This window comes from Polypterus senegalus, chromosome 4 (genome assembly GCF_016835505.1).
Source record: "Polypterus senegalus isolate Bchr_013 chromosome 4, ASM1683550v1, whole genome shotgun sequence".
Classification (NCBI taxonomy): Eukaryota; Metazoa; Chordata; class Cladistia; order Polypteriformes; family Polypteridae; genus Polypterus; species Polypterus senegalus.
Genome location: NC_053157.1, coordinates 80,660,398 through 80,674,365, shown reverse-complemented (window position 1 = coordinate 80,674,365; position 13,968 = coordinate 80,660,398). Strand labels below are relative to the sequence as shown.

Below are 13,968 nucleotides of genomic sequence, written 5' to 3'. Positions count from 1 at the left end.
GCACTACTGATAACATCAACTTCTGTATGGACATTGTAGATCTAGTAAGAACAGTACGCTGCTATGCTAACAACAAGCCATGGGTTACAAGTGACATCAAGGGCCTTTTGAACCAGAAGAAAAGGGCTTTTAAAGGTGGTGATCAGCATGAGCTCAAGCGCATACAGAAGGAACTCCGAGTCCAGCTCAGGGCGGCGAAAGAGCAGTACAGGAGAAAGCTGGAGCAGAAGTTGCAGAACAACAGCATGAAGGAAGTATGGGATGGGATGAAGATCATCACTGGCTGCAGCTTGAAGCGATGTGCCACCATCGAGACAGACGTGGAGAGAGCAAACCAAATGAACAAATTCTTTAACAGGTTTGACCACCCTAACCCACTCTCACCTCGGAGTACTGCACTCTCCACCCATCCTTCTGCTGATGCCAGCATAGGAGAGACATCCTTAACCACAATTACAGCAGCCCAGGTGAGCAGAGAGCTGAAAAGACTTCGTGCCAGAAAAGCAGCGGGTCCAGATGGTGTATCGCCACGACTGCTGAAGGCCTGTGCGCTGGAACTGGGGAGTCCTCTACAGCGTATCTTCAACCTGAGCCGGGAACAGGGGAGAGTCCCAAGGCTTTGGAAAACATCTTATATCACCCCAGTCCCAAAGGTATCACGTCCTAGTGAGTCGAATGACTTCCGGCCTGTTGCTCTGACGTCACATGTGATGAAGACCATAAAGCAGCTGCTGCTTCACCACCTGAGGCCACAGGTCCGCCATGCCCTTGACCCTCTGCAGTTCGCATACCAAGAAAAGGTGGGAGCGGAGGATGCCATCGTCTACATGCTAAACTGATCCCTGTCCCACTTGGACAGAGGCAGTGGTGCTGTAAGAATTATGTTTTTGGACTTCTCTAGCACCTTCAACACCATCCCACCTCTGCTCCTTAGGGACAAGCTGACTGAGATGGGAGTAGATTCACACCTTGTGGCATGGATCATGGACTACCTTACAGACAGACCCCAGTATGTGCATCTCGGGAACTGCAGGTCTGACATTCTGGTCAGCAGCACAGGAGCACCGCAGGGGACTGTACTTTCTCTGGTCCTGTTCAGCCTGTATACATCAGACTTCCAATACAACTCGGAGTCCTGCCACGTGCAAAAGTTCGCTGACAACACTGCTATTGTGGGCTGCATCAGGAGTGGGCAGGAGGAGGAGAACAGGAACCTAATCAAGAACTTTGTTATATGGTGTGACTCAAAACTACCTACAACTGAACACCAGCAAAACCAAGGAGCTGGTGGTGGATTTTAGGAGGCCCAGGCCCCTCATGGACCCCGTGATCATTAGAGGAGACTGTGTGCAGAGGGTACAGACCTATAAATACCTGGGAGTGCAGCTGGATGACAAATTGGACTGGACTGCCAATACTGATGCTTTGTGTAAGAAAGGACAGAGCCGACTATACTTACTTAGAAGGCTGGCGTCCTTCAACATCTGCAATAAGATGCTGCAGATGTTCTATCAGATGATTGTAGCAAGCACCCTCGTCTACGCGGTGGTGTGCTGGGGATGCAGCATAAAGAAGAGGGATGCCTCACGCCTAGACAAACTGGTGAGGAAGGCAGGCTCTATTGTAGGCACAGAGCTGGACAGTTTGACATCCGTGGCACACCGACGGGCACTGGGCAGGCTCCTGTCAATCATGGAGAATCCACTGCATCCACTGAACAGGATCATCTCCAGACAGAGGAGCAGCTTCAACACAGACTGCTGTCACTGTCCTGCTCCACTGACAGACTGAGGAGATCGTTCCTCCCCCACACTATGCGACTCTTCAATTCCACCCGGGGGGGTAAACGTTAACATTATACAAAATTATTGTCTGTTATACCTGTATTTGTATCACTCTTTAATTTAAGATTGTTCTTTATGTATGCTGCTGCTGGAGTATATGAATTTCCCCTTGGGAATAATAAAGTATCTATCTATCTATCTACTTTGTGTTTTGTGTTATGGTTTATTGATCTATAATTACTAACATCCATTTAGTCACCCTTCGTGAACACTGCAACCATATGTGCATTCTTTCCACTCATAAGCTACTTTAACCTTTGAAGACAGTGATTTACTATGCTTACTTGATGTATGATTTGGAAATAATGTTGTTTTATTTCTTCTAGCACTAGAAGTAAAGTCTCATATGGCTCTAAAGTTTAAGTATTGCAAATGGTTATACAAAATTAATGAAAAACTAAGTCAGTGCTCTGGCAATTCTTTGACATTATTAGTAGTTCATTACTGACTGACACAATTCCTAATACACTAAAAATGTTGCTTATCATGCTGCCATTAAAAAAAAAATCAGTGCTAGGCCCAAATATACTTCATAATTATAGACTTATTTCAAATGTACCTTTTCTTTTTAAAGTACTTGAAAAAGCAGTAACCATGTAGCTTCAGTCTCATCTTACACATCACAAGTTATTGAAGAAAATCCAGTGTGGCTTCATCACAGTACTGTAATGTCACTAACCGATGTTTTAAATGGCATTTTAATGTCTTCTGCTGACAGTAATTGTGATGTTAAATTTAAACACAGCATACAGAATATTACTGTATATCGGGCTATCAGGTGCCATCCTTGTGCCATGTACTTCATGTTTATGAGATCATTTTGGGTGACAGGACTCCATCAGCATATTCAGAAGTTGAATATGGTGTCCTACAGGGCTCAGTTCTCACACCTTAATGGTCTTCACTTTACATGATTCCGTTGAGTAATATCAATAAAACATATAACATTCATTTTCACTTGTATGGAGGCAACAGTAGCTATAACTTTCTTTAAGACAGAATGACTTTTCTCAAAGAGCGCCCTTAATTAATTGTGTCAGCAAAATTAAGTGTGGATGGATGATAAGTACTTGTCTTTGAATACAGAAAAATCAGGAATGTGATTTAATGGAGAGAGTAATGTCGACCACAACAACATCCTGTCACTTTTTAACTCTACTTTACTGAATCAAAACACAGCTTAGGTGCTATCTTTTGACACTGCAATGTATTTTAGAACAAACATTGCAATATTATCTAAAACCTGCTTTTTCTACTTAAAAGTATTGCAAAATTAAGGCTGTTTTTTTAAATAAAAGATACTGAGAAATGTATTTGTACATTTACTTCTAGTAGATTGACTACTGCAATGTTTTATTCACTTACTGTTTGAATTATTTCTTATGCACCTTTCAGTAAATTCAAAATGCTACAAGAATCGTTGCAAGAACTAGAAAATATGATCACGTAACTCCAGTTCTCAAGTCACTATACTGGCTCCCAGTTAAGCGTAGGGCTGATTTCAAAACTTTCCTTATTACAATAAAGACATTTTTATTAGTTTATTAGTATAACAAATGAACTAATTATTATTATTGCCTGTATGTATGTTTTAGACACTTGGGTGAAAGCTCTGTATAAATGTAAAGATTATTATTATTATTTTTATTATTAATAAAGGATCAAAGTTGTCAAGTGATCACCACTTATTAATGAGTTGGATTTGAAGTGAGGGGTGTAGACCCGATAGACCAGCAAACTCTAGAGGAGTAGTTACATTTTTCTGGAAACATCAGGCTCATGATGAGTTCAATGTGTACCTCCAAAAGAACTTTTCTCATGTGTAGAGTGAGGTTGGAGACACAAAGTCCTGGTGGTCCATGTATTTTTAATGCAGTTGGGGTATCGCTTTGCAGCAACCCTAGAACCACGGGTGGACACCAGAGGTGAAGGAAGCTGTCAGACTCCTCTGGGATCTTCTGAGAGCTACCGGACAGGTTAAGATGACTGCTGCAAAAGTGGTTGTGAAAGCAAAAGATTGAGCATGGGAGGAGTTTGTAAAAACCTGAAAGAAGACTACTGGATTACCTTGAGGCTGTTCTAGAAAACTATTTGACACCTCTGGAGAAGAAAGTGCGACCTTGCCTAGACTGTTAAGCAGGGGTGGATCGGTGCAGACCTGTTCTGTGAAAATTGTTGAGCATGGAAGGAATGCTTTAAGGAACTCCTCAATCCACCATAGATCCTGTCCTACCAGGAGGCAATGTTAGACAAATCCATCAATGTTTCTGAAGTCCCTACGGTGGCCCAAGGACACCATAGTGGTAAGGATGTGGGGGGGATGAAATCCGACCAGAGATGTTGAAAACGCCTGGTCATTGTTGGGAGAACAAGGTTAATGCGTCTGTTCACTGTTGCATGGAAGTTGCGTAAAGCACCCTTGGAATGGCAGACTGGTGTGGTGGTCCCCATATTTAACAAAGGTGACCAGAGAATCTGTTCCAGTTACAGAGGGATCACACTCCTCAGCCTTTCAGGTAAGGCATATACAAGGGTGCTAGAGGGAAGAAATCATCAGATGGCTGAGCGAAAAATACAGGAGCATCAATATGGAACACTAGATCAGTTTCTTCCTGGCACAGTTGCAGGAGGACATATGGGAGTATGATAACCCAGGCTAAATGTGTTATAGGAATTTTTGCAGGAATAAAGGGGTAACAGAGCAGTTCTTGCATTCTACTCATTCCCTATATGAATGAAGTGAGATATGTGTCCAAATACTTGACGTTAAGATGAATTAATTTACTGTGGGTGTCAGACTCCATCAAAGCTGTGACTTGGCACCACTCTTGTTTGTAGTTTTCATGGACAGGATATGAAGGTGCAGCCAAGGATGTGTGGGTGTCCTGTTGGGGAGGCTAGGTATAGTATTGCAGCTTCATGTGAAAGATGTCCTCTTTGCCTCTCTGACTGTGACCTTCAGCAAGCACTCAAGCGATATACTGCTGAGTGTGAAGTAGCTGGGATGAAGATCAGCACCTTCAAGTCTGATATCATGTTTATATCTCGGATAAGAGTGGATTCCTGTATTCATGTGGGGATGAGGAAGGTATGGAAGAATTCAAGTATCTTGTGATCTTGTACATGAGTGACAGGAAAGGGAGTGTGAGGTCAACAAGCGGACACTGTAATGGTCCATTGTGGTGAAGCGGGAGCTAAGTCTAAAGACAAAACCGTTAATTTACTGGTTGATCTACATCCCTGTTCTCACCTATGGTCATTAGCTGAAGGTAATGACCAAAAGAATGAAATCACGAATATAAGCAGCAGAAATGTGGTTTCCTCTCAGGGTATCTGGGCTTATACTTCGTAACAGGGTGAGAAGCTCAGTGATTTGGGAAACCTCCATATGCTCCTCCATATCGAGAGGAATCAGTTAAGGAGGCTTGGGTCTGTTGAAAGGATGCTACCTGTTGTGGCTCCCACTAGAACTGCTCTGGGCACTTCCAACTAGGTGGAGACCCTGCAGCAGATTCAGGACACATGGGAAGGATTATGTTTTTCAGCTGGCTTGGGTACGCCTGGAAATTCCTCAGCAAGAGCTGGAATCTGTAACTGGAGACAAGGAAGCCTAGCTGACCTACTAGGCCTACTGCCACAGTGACTCTCACCAGGAAAAGAAGTTGAAAAGATGAGATCTTTGTCGAATCGACTTTTTAATTAATTACCTTCTTGTGTTCCAAATAAACATTGCTATGCTGGTGTTTAGTTTTCAGAAGTTGGTTTTATAAAGAAATACACTTGTAAGGATTTTAATTTTCTCAGTAATAATTCTCCCTTCTAAAGAAAGGTGGAGACATCTTGCTTAACACTTTCCATCAGGTTGCTATAACCAAGCGTGGAAAGGTCTTAATGTTTTTTTGCAAATTTGATTCCAGCTAAAAAATTATCAAGTTGAAGTGCAAGAATAATTGAGTGGAAAACTTTGTTCTTATTCAAGTACATCTTAAACCCAGAAATTTTTGCTGAATTTCCCTCATACAACTAACAGAAATGGCAGAGATGAATATGAGTGTTAATATAAAGTACAGTATAACGTTCTTTGCTTAAAGTAGTAGCTTCTGTTGATCTCCTACAATCCTCCAAAGTCTGCTTGTTTATGGATACGGAAATCAAGAAGCTGAATAGCATTGGTAACAACGGGCAGTTCTGCCTAAAGAGAAATAATTTGATGTGTCTGAGTTAATCCTTGCACATACCATATATTGGGTCCAAAGCCCACATTTGAATAGTATACTACAGTAATCCCTCGCTATATCGTGCTTCGACTTTCGCGGCTTCACTCCATCGCGGATTTTAAATGTAAGCATATCTAAATATATATCACAGATTTTTGCTGACAATGGGTCTTTTAATTTATGGTACATGCTTCCTCAGTTGGTTTGCCCAGTTGATTTCATACAAGGGACGCTATTGGCGGATGGATGAGAAGCTACCCAATCAGAGCACGTATTACATATTAAACAAAACTCCTCAATGATATACGCATACTTGAAAGCCCGAACAGCACCTATTGATTTTTGATTGTTTGCTTTTTCTCTCTCTCACTCTCTCTGACATTCTCTGCTCCTGACGAAGGGGATGTTCGCATTGCTCCCTTCTTTGCAGCTGCTTGGCGGTGCTTCACATTCTTAAAAGCCCGAACAGCACCTATTGATTTTTGATTGTTTGCTTTTCTCGCTCTCTCTGACATTCTCTGCTCCTGACGTGCACTGCTTTGAAGAGGAAGATATATTTGCATTCTTTTAATTGTGGGACGGAACTTTCATCTCTGTCTTGTCATGGAGCACAGTTTAAACTTTTGACTAAAGGGTGTTATTTCATGTCTAGAGGGCTCTAATAATGTTAAAAAACATATTTAGAAGGTTGTAAACAGGTTTTCTATGCTCTAACTGTGAAAATATTTGATTCATAAATAAAGAATTGTACTTTGCGGAAATGTATTTATCGCGGTAGAGTCTGGAACGGATTAACTGCGATAAACAAGGGTTTACTGTAATTATAATCCGACCAGTAATGGTGTACTGCACAATAACGTGACGTGAATACACTTGAGCATTCCTAGTTTTCAAACTCTTTCTCTGTACGTTTAGCATTCATTTGCTCAGAGGTTGATGCACTTGCTGCTTCCTGAGCAGCTCTTCTTTTCTCCACCATAGCTGCCCGCTTATTCTCTTTTCTCATCGGCATCTTTTCGTGTTAAAACTGATTAAGTCAGTGTTTGTGTTGCAATTACTTAGTATGCGTTCTTTAATTTTTCACTTAAGCTTGCACTTAAGTCTTCAATCTGTCTCAAGAATGATTAAGATAAGAAGAGGTAGGGAAAGGGACGACGAAGGAGGTAGAGATGAGAACAGCGCCCATATGCATGCGCTGCATGGCCACCCTAATGGCCACTGCCGAGAGTTGATTCTACAATAAAATAAAATAAAAATAAAGACAGGAATAACCTTGGAGATCAATCATCATTCCAAAAGCGGATAGTAGACGTCACGTAGTATGTGGGTGCCAAATTTCAGGTCAATAGTTCAAATGGTTTTCGAGCTACAGGTGAATTAAAATCCTGGACAGACAAACAGACAGCCAGAATAGTGTATTATATAGAAGATTTGACTCTTTCTTCCTGTATCCAGAGAAAGCAAGACACAAGATAGCTGCAGAAGCCTACACTGATCAGCCACAACATTAAAACACTGGCAAGTGATGTGAATAGCATTGTTTCTCTCATTACAATGGCACCTGTCTACTTCACAGATATATTAGGCAGCAAATGAACAGTCAGTGTTGGAAGCAAGAAGAATGGTCAAGCATAAGGATCTGAACAACTTTGACAAGGGCCAAACTGTGATGGCTAGAAGACTTAGTCAGAGTAAGTTTGTATAAAGTGGTTAGTACCTACCAAAAGTGGTCCCATGATGGTCAACCAATAAACCAGCCTTGGTCATGGATGCCCAAGGCTCATTGGTACAGGTGGGGAGTGAAGTCTAGCCTGTCTGACCCGATCCCACAGAAGAGCTACAGTAGCACAAATTGTTGATACAGTGCATTGCTGCTTGCTGCATATGGGATCTGTGTAGCTGCAGATTAGTCAGAGTGCCCATGCTGACACCTGTCCACCTCCAAAACTGCCTACAATGTGCACATGAGCATCATAACTGGACCACGGAGAAATGAAAGAAGGTGGGCTGGTCTGATGAACCATGGTGGTCATGTTTTCTTTTAGATCAAGTGGACGGACATGTGTGTGTGTGTTATTTAGCTGGGGAAGAGATGGCAGCATGATGCACTGTGGGAAGAAGGCAAGGCATTATTCTACTGGGAAACTTTGTGTCCTGGCATTCATGTGATTGTTACTTTCACACAATACCACCTATCTAATGATGATTGAAGACTATGTACACACCTTCATGGCAATGGTATTACTTTATGTCCATTTCAGCAGGATAATGCACCCTGTCACACTGCAAAAATTGTTCAGGAATGGTTTGAGGAACATGGCAAAGAGTTCACGTTGTTGAGTTTGCTTCCAAATTCCCCATATCTCGTGCTGATTGAGCATCTGTGCGATGTGCTGGAAAAAGAATGTCTGGTCCATGGAGGCCCACCTCGCAGGGCTCAAAGGATCTGCTGCTAAAGTCTTGAGGCCACATACTACAGGACACCTTCAGAGGTCTTGTGTAGTCCATGCCTTGACGGGTCAGAGCTGTTTTGGTGTCACTAGGGGAACCTCTACAATTTTAGGCAGGTGGTTGTAATGTGGTGGCTGACTGGTGTATACTGAGCATTCGTAGAGGGTTTAATAGTATTTGTCTTCCCTTGACAAATCAGGTTTGATCTTTCAAAATTTTAGCTAAACCCTTCACCAACACTGGCAAGCAGAATTCAATTTTGGGGCATTCAAACCTTTTCAAGTTCTTGGGACCCCTCACATCAACTAATGATTTCATGTAATCACTACAATGTTTGAGAAATCAACCTTCTGAGAGAAAAGTGGCTTTTCTTTTAAATCTTTTTTGTCAGGGAGTGAGTGCCCTTCAGGAATGAAACAACCTAAATGAGGTGCTAGCAGTGGTCTACCTGATTCTCAAGAAGAAGATTCTCATTTGTCCTGGAGTCACACCTAAGTATCGTTTTTATATCATCTGGATATCTGACTTGCAGAATCTGGTAAGGAGGCAATTCTTTGAACTTTGAAATTTGGGAGCAAAGTGGTTAACACCTTGACTTGGTCTTTCAGAATATATGGTCAAGATAATTAGCACAGACCACTTTGTACAGTTTCTTATCTTTGAATGTTGTTACTCTATACAACCAAATGAGTGTATTACAGGAAAGGAGGTTTTAAACTTTGTTGATTGATACGGTGGGGCAGCAGCTGATTTATCCCACCTATTTTCACAGATATTTACCCTAAAGAACACGCAAAGTCTGTTAAGAATACCAGTTAGGCTAACTTGTGAGAAGAAAACGCACTGCATTGTACCTTTCTGTGTGTTTAGATATACTGTGCATACTGTATGTACCCCCACCTGAACACATTAAACAGGACGTTGATGCATTGTGGTGAGGCCATTTGATAGTGGGGTGGTGAAGGAGAAGCAGTGAGTAAAGATAAGGTCGAAGATAATGCCAGCATTGTCTGTTGACTAGTGGGGATCTGTGCGTGAAACTGAAGTTTCAGCAGAACTTGGAGTTTTGTTTGGCAAAAAAATAATGAAATTAACTGTATTTCTGGCTACACTCGGGTCCCAATCCAGGTGGTTCGTCATGTTGTGGCTGCGGCAAGAAGCTGTAATCAGTGCATGCTCACAACCTCCTCCTCCTCCTCCTCTTTCTCAAGTCAAATTCACATTGTTAACACTGTCTTGAGGCCACATACTACAGAACACTTTCAGAGGTCTTATGGAGTCCATGCCTTGATGGATGACTCTGGATCGGGGTTGCCAGTCCATCGCTGTCTTTCTATTATGGCCTCCCTACTACTACTTGGTCGCTTATTCCAAGTATCTATTGTTCTTTGTGTAAAGAAAAACTTTCCAACTGTGTCCCTGTGTTCTTGATGAGCTCATTTTAAAATACCAGTCTCGATCCACTGTACCAATTCCCTTCATAATTTTAAACACTTCAATCATGTCACCTCTTAATCTTCTTTTGCTTAAACTGTCTGGCTCAGCTCTTTTAATCTTTCCTCATAATTCAACCCCTGTAGCCCTGGAATCAGCCTAGTCACTCTTCTCTGGACCTTTTCTAGCGCTGCTATGTCCTTTTTGTAGCCTGGAGACCAAAACTGCACACAGTACTCAAGATGAGGTTGAGCATAACCTCCTTGGACTTGTACTCCACACATCGTGCTATATAACCTAACATTCTGTTAGCCTTCTTAATGGCTTCTGAACACTGTCGGGAAGTCGATAACTTAGAGTCCACTAGGACTCCTAAATCCTTCTCATAGGTGTACTCTCGATTTTCCGACCGCCCATTGTGTATTCAAACCTAATATTTTTACTTCCTATGTGTAATACTTTACAATTACTGAAATTAAATATCATCTGCCACAGATCTGCCCAAGTCTTTATGCTATCCAAGTCCTTGTGTAATGATATAACGGATTCCAAATTATCTGCTAATCCACCTATCTTGGTATCATCTGCAAACTTAACCAGCTTGTTACTTATATTCCTATCTAAATCATTTATATATATTAAAAATAGCAGCGGCCCTAGCACTGACCCCTGTGGAACACCACTCTTAACATCGGCCAGTTCTGATGAGGTTCCTCGCACCATAACCCTCTGCTTCCTGTGTCTGAGCCAATTCTGCACCCATCTAAAAACATCACCCTGAACTCCCACTTCTTTAAGTTTGATGCCCAACCTCTCATGTGGCACCTTATCGAATGCTTTCTGAAAGTCCAGATAAATAATATCATAAGCTCCACTTTGATCATATCCTTTTGTTGCCTCCTCATAGAATTCCAACATGTTAGTAAAACACGACCTCCCTCCTCTGAACCCATGCTGACTGTTCAGAATAACTGCTTTACTTGCCAGGTGTTGCTCAAACCTATCCTTAATAATTCCTTCCATTAATTTTCCTGTGATATGTCACCAGGACATTCATCACTTCTCTGCCTACCAAAATACCACCAGATGCTCTCCTCCTTTCATCTCCCCCTCTGGCTTCTCTTCCTCCCTTAACTTCTTGATGTCCGAGGTTTATTTGTGGGGCACATCCTGGGAATTGCATGCATTCTCATATAAGGACAATTTGGAAACGCCACACTTCTTTGTGTTTGGAATGTAGATGGGGATGACTAAAGTGCTGAGGCTCAGAATGACAATCGCTTTTACTGCTTTAGGTGATTCATCAAGACAACTCCTTAAGGTTTCAGTGGCTTGGTAACCAGATTTCAGTGGACTGCCATACAGAACTTTTTCAAGATGAGACATGTTACGCTAAGAAATCACTTTAATCTGCAGTATTCTCTTTCTTGATGAAAATAAGTGGCACAAGAAGGAAGCAATGAGGGCCACTAATTTTTACTTCAGATTATGAAACCTGTGGAAGACCCTGACATACCTTAGACATCAGTGCGAGTGCACTGTGTGATTTGACACCACAGGGTCAGCAGATCAAATATGCCGAGCTGCCTCACTGTGTTACCCTCAGGTTGTGCTTATACCGTGTAAATTGTACTACTGAACACAGCATGGCCACTGGGGACCAACATGTGAGCATTCATTTGGGAACCTGGGATCTGAAGAAGGCTGGAGTGGATCAGACTGACAGGCATAATCATCATTTGATCGAATATACTCATAACGTCAAAGGCTAACAGCCCCCGAGTGAGTGCCGTATTAGTAGCGACATTGAACATTTCACTGGGACTAACATGTGAATGGCTGCCTAATGTGATGATTGCTTTTAAAACAGCCTGCTTGCTTTCAACCATGCACCTTGTTCTGCAAGACCACAGACCCCAATGCGGCCGTCTGCCACACGTAATCTCAAACATGTGCTCCCTGCAGAGCGAGAGGCAGCTGAGCGGATTTTCTTTAATGCCATTCTTACTTTTTTTTGGTGCTCAAGAAACTTTTCCTAGGGGCTTCACTGCGGCTTTTTTATTTTTCACTGAAAGCACTAGAAACGGCTTCCATCAAATGTAATCTGGCAAATAAACACTTTTGTCAAGCCTTGCAAGACAGAATTCAGAGAGACAGGTCAGGCTAATTTAGTTCTTTAGAGATGAATATTGAGCTTTTATACAGACACACAGAAAAAAAAACAAAAAAAAAAAACACAAAATTTGGGTGGATGCTCACCATTCTGCAGCACGTCACTGAACACAACCAGTGCAACAATGATCCACAACTTCATTGTCGAGTGGCTACAGCAGCCTCACCATCAAAGTAATCATCCAGTCCAAGCAAAGGTCAACAAAGTTTCTGGTTTTTGGGGGCTATCAGACTATCAGTCTACTGGAGAAGCTTTTGCAGCTGGAAGGTGGAGAGTGAGAGTGAGCGAGCGAGCGAGAGAGAGAGAGAGAGAGAGAGAGAGAGAAGGCACTGGAGGAGGCTGGGAAAACAGCCTCCTGGGCCTGCAATCTGGACTGTGTTTGCAAAGGAATGAGCATTTGCAGATGAAGCAGCAAAAAATGAACCACACTGGGGATCTCCACCGAATTCCTGAATTCCACTTTATTTGGCTTTTCTGGGAATCCTGCGCCCTCTGCTGCCACCTTGACAAAATTAGAATCTACTCAGAACAAGCGCTGTATTTGCCTTTCTGTCTGGAGACTTCAACTTGAATCTTTGCCTTTGTTTGGTCAGCTGTTCGAAATTTCTGAGCTCATGTTGAATGTTTTTTTTTTAAACCTACTGGCAAAGAATCTCAGAACACCTAAAAATAGGAAAGAAAATGTACACTGCCACAGCACGGACAAAAATTCATTTTCCTTGTCCTGAGAATGTGTGAGAAACACTAAACAAGTATCTTCAAAAGAGAAAAATAATGCGCCTGTGAAGTGGCATGCTTTTGATCACACTAGTCACAGCCCTTCACTTTTCACACGCAGATTTAATTTTAAATGGATAAATCTGCCATTTTTCTCATCTACATTCAATCACCCATAATGAAAAATAGAAACATTTTTCATAAAAGTTTATTAAAAGTTAAACATTTGAATCTCTTATTAGGTACTCAGACCCTTTGCTGTGGCACTCCAGGTGCATTCTGTTTGCTTTAATCATCCTTGAGATATGCCTGGAACTTGATTGGAGCCCACTTGTGGCAAACTGAACTGATTGGACATCGTTTATAAAGTCAAACGACTGTGTATATAAGGTGTCACGCACGGGCGCATAGGGGACAGCATAAAGGCTCTGATGGTTGTTACTTCCTGCCACTCCAGAGGTTGGCACTGTGTCCTAATGCCATTTCTCTTCCTCCCACTGCAAAGCAGAAGATTGATGGCTATAACACCACTGATGTCACTTCCAGCGTCCGTCCACCTGGACCTGTCTCTTCCTGCTGGTAGGATGTAACCAGAAGATCTACAAATTGAGAGCTCACCTCTGGAAGCACCTCTTTGTTTTCTTTGTTTTTCAATTTCCAATTACATGGGGTTACTAGAGTGGTTTCCCACCTCTTTATTGTAGCCTGTCTATTCTATTACAGAGGTATCATAATTCACACTACATGTCAGCACAAAAACCAAGCCATTACGTCCAAGGAACTCTTTGTAGTCTTCTGAGGCACAGATCAGGGCAATGTTTTAAAACCATTTCTAAACATTTGATTCCAGGAGCACTGTGACCTCAATAACTTCGGAAAGGAAGAGGATTGGAACCACTAGGACTCTTACTAGAGTTGTCTGTCCAACTAAACTAAGTAACTGGGCAGGAAGAGCATTGGACAGACAGGTCACTGTGCTTCAGAAATTGTCTGCTGAGTGAGAGAATTTGTCGGAAGGATGACCATCTCAGCAGCACTCCATCAATCAGGCATATATAGTACAGTGGCCTGACAAAAGCAACCTTTGGGTAAAAGACAGTTTAAAATACTCTGAGGGCATAAAGGAAAAGAT

General features: G+C 42.1%; 1 protein-coding gene across 1 annotated transcript in view; it reads right to left on the bottom strand.

The window, feature by feature from the left end:
• The window catches only part of pdgfrl (platelet-derived growth factor receptor-like), a 97,715-nt gene extending 85,234 nt beyond the window's left edge, over positions 1-12,481 (bottom strand). Inside the window, exon 1 of the mRNA XM_039750943.1 lies at positions 12,206-12,481. Coding sequence (XP_039606877.1) covers positions 12,206-12,260 — 55 coding nt within the window. The 5' untranslated portion in view covers positions 12,261-12,481. The remainder of the gene's footprint in view (positions 1-12,205) is intronic.
• Positions 12,482-13,968: the final 1,487 nt, after the last annotated feature.